Below are 3,667 nucleotides of genomic sequence, written 5' to 3'. Positions count from 1 at the left end.
TTAGACTAAACATTCATAACATGACAAAGAGTTGATTTCGGGACATTTTCTATATCACGATATTTGATCCTATAAAAAAGTTTTCTATATCGCGATACACAAAAATTCAATGCGTTTCAAGACTTGCCCATTTAATACTAGTATGAATTAAAGTGGGATTTTAGATTATGAGTCTCTATACAGTTTAGGATATTAAACGTTATTACAGAAGAATTTTAGTTTATTGTCGTGCTGTATAGAGATATTTTACCTGTTGATATGACAGTTTATTAATAGAACACGGTCTTTTAACAAGGAAGTAAGGATATCTAGTGTCTGTAGGGAAATTATTCAATCATGTATGAAACTTCATTATTTATACAAAGTGTCACATAAGGTTTGCACAAGTGTGTAAATATAAGATACATGTATTGATTTCGAAAGACATTGAGCGTAACCTATTATTATTAAAGGGATGATCTCGTATTAAATGGTGGAAGGAGATTAAATATTTTTTTCTAACAGTAAAAAATATGATGTTATATATTTTAACATTATACCTGTTATTAGTAGGAAGCTATCATTTCGTCCAATTAGGTAAGTTGTTCAGGTTTTCTCCACTTTCAGCACTATCAGCAACCGTTTGGTTTCCATTTCCCTGAAATTTAACAATCTTATTAGCATAGATATACGTCTACAGAGCTTTTGCTTCGGCTCTTCATCTAATCATAATGACAAAACGCTCAAAATACACACATAGATTGTCCCTTTTTTGTTATTTTATTCTACATGTTATTACAACAAGTTGATTCACTCATAGAAAACACGTCATGAAACGTCCTGATTTGCATTTTTATCAGATTTCCCCTGTAGATATTATTTTGATGCTTATCTGGCACGGGAAGTAACTAGTTGATTTATTTACCATCCATCATTGTTTATGTTAAGATACTCTCGAATGTCAAGTACGAAATATATATTCTCGATTTTTAACTTTTCATTTGTACACACACAGCATTATCAATAGATTGAACTTTTTAATTCAAGGTAATATTTGTAGCAGAAAAACCAGAAAACCTGGAAGACGAGTAACTCTCTCTGGTTATAATAATGATACAGGACCATGTGAATGTTAAATAACTTTACAAACATATAGAGTAACCTCATTGCAAAATTTAAATACAAATATTAACATTTTATTGTCTACGAAATAAATGATATTGTCAATATAAATCCATTTCATTTTCAACAAACTTTCAACTTAATTCGGGAATAATTCTCTAACTCTGTCTTTATTTTGTTGATAGGTTCTGTTTGTAGTAGTAATAACAGGAAACCTGTAAGACGAGTAACTCTCTCTGGTTATAATAATGATACAGTACCATGTGAATGTCAAATAACTTTACACAAACTTAGGGATACCTTAAATCCTTTAAATACAAATATCAGTATAACCCATTTTCCTGTTTCCTGTAACGACAGTATATATTGGTTGGATGGTAATACTACTAAAGTTGAAAGCAAGCACGAGAATTCTACATTTAACATGGATTGGAATGGTACTCTATATGTTCGGATGGAAAATAAAAAAAAGATTGGTTCTGGAGACTTGTGTTTTAATTTGAACGTCATAACAAAGTCACCAGGTAATATCTGATTTTCATAACACTCTGAGCAATAAAATTAACTACTCAAGATAGTTCACCAGCAAAGCTTCTCTATATTATGGAATACAAACCTACGGACCAAATGACTCTAGGCAAAACTTCATCACATTGTCCCAATGCGAATATACAAAAGATTGTCAATACTCAATGGCATTCTTAAAAAACATTAAAGATTATTCTGACAATCATTCTAAATTCTTAGAGTATAATCGATTGTTTTAAACATTATTATTTCTAATGAAGTCGAAACTGTGCCCTCCAACACATAAATCAATCAATTCGACTATTCTTGCTAAAATAATAGTAATGAAAAATATATTTTCATTGAAAATTCTATAGAAATATGACCCTGGACTTATCTTAAAGTTTTAAATAAAAAAAATCCTCAACTAAAAAGTATTTCCAAAAAGTATTTTTAAATCTGCAATTCCTTGGAAATGTTGAAAGGTTAATCACTGATAAGTTCTCTCATCTTAAACATCAAGCCTCGTCAATCTCTGAACAAATAGTAGATATCGTTCGGGATAGCAAACTCCTTTTAAGTATAACATATACATTTGCTGTACGATTTAAGATAAAAAGGTCTTTATAAGGTAAGACCAACGACTGCTATACTTTGAATACTATGCAGTACTGATATAATTTTGGAAGGTTTATATTATCACACAATTTACATTTCTTTCTATATTATTCATCTCGCTTTTTCAGATTATACTGTAGCAGCTACATGTCAGACTCTAAATAAGAACACTGAAACAGCATCAATAACCACATTACAATCTACAACAGGACATACTGCGAAATTAACAAATACGTTTGTCGTGTCTCAAACAGTAGACAATGTTTCTAAGCAGGATAAAGAAACAAACATACCCTCCTCAACTACCATGTCCACAAGAAATCAGAGGACTACAGGGGATATTGTGAAGATAAAAGATGATGAAGATGATGAAGATGATAACGACGCTAACACACCGTGTGAGTTATGTTCAGATAGATTGAGTCATCAACCTCCGGTCAAAATATAATCATCACAATAAAATACCCACTGGCCAATCGCTGACAATAAATGCTGGAATTTCTACATATCGAGTCAAATAGAAATAACAAACTTTCCTCTCCATTCAAGACCACCCAGCTTTCAATAGATACACATTATCCAAAAATGATCATTGCAACGGCGTAAAAGATTCTAATTATCTGATTAAATGAAAATAAGGAGGCTTTCTATATAAAATTAATTATGTATTTCCTTCTAAATTCATTTTTATCATTCTTTCTGATTCCTTCTAAAAAAACAAGAAACATAGATTTCTGTCTTTTCCAGTATCAATAATTCTAGGATGTTCAGTTGGAGTAACAGTTGTTATTGTTCTAGTTATTCTATTATTATTATTACAGTAGGATGTAAAACTCCATTTCTATTTCAGTATCAATAATTCTAGGATGTTCAGTTGGAGTAACAGTTGTTATTATTCTAGTTATTCTATTATCATTATTATTACAGTAGGGTGTAAAACTCCATTTCTATTACAGTATCAATAATTCTAGGATGTTCAGTTGGAGTAACATTTGTTATTATTCTAGGTATTCTATTATCATTATTACAGTAGGATGTAAAACTCCATTTCTATTACAGTATCAATAATTCTAGGATGTTCAGTTGGAGTAACAGTTGTTATTATTCTAGTTATTCTATTATTATTATTACAGTAGGATGTAAAACTCCATTTCTATTTCAGTATCAATAATTCTAGGATGTTCAGTTGGAGTAACAGTTGTTATTATTCTAGTTATTCTATTATTATTATTACAGTAGGATGTAAAACTCCATTTCTATTTCAGTATCAATAATTCTAGGATGTTCAGTTGGAGTAACAGTTGTTATTATTCTAGTTATTCTATTATTATTATTACAGTAGGATGTAAAACTCCATTTCTATTACAGTGTCAATAATTCTAGGATGTTCAGTTGGTGTAACAGTTGTTATTATTCTAGTTATTCTATTATTATTATTATT

At 30.0% G+C, this 3,667-nt stretch overlaps 1 protein-coding gene across 1 annotated transcript; it reads left to right on the top strand.

The window, feature by feature from the left end:
- Positions 1-512: 512 nt before the first annotated feature.
- On the top strand, positions 513-2,674 carry LOTGIDRAFT_172881 (hypothetical protein; the record flags this gene model as incomplete). Its single annotated transcript, XM_009050066.1, has 3 exons — positions 513-576; positions 1,287-1,625; positions 2,355-2,674. The coding sequence occupies 3 exons, from the start codon at positions 513-515 to the stop codon at positions 2,672-2,674; spliced, it is 723 nt and encodes a 240-aa protein (XP_009048314.1).
- Between the last annotated feature and the right edge of the window lie 993 nt (positions 2,675-3,667).

This window comes from Lottia gigantea, assembly GCF_000327385.1.
Source record: "Lottia gigantea unplaced genomic scaffold LOTGIsca_143, whole genome shotgun sequence".
NCBI classification, from domain to species: domain Eukaryota; kingdom Metazoa; phylum Mollusca; class Gastropoda; family Lottiidae; genus Lottia; species Lottia gigantea.
The sequence above is the reverse complement of the archived record's forward strand: the minus strand, read 5'-3'. Positions and strand labels throughout refer to the sequence as shown.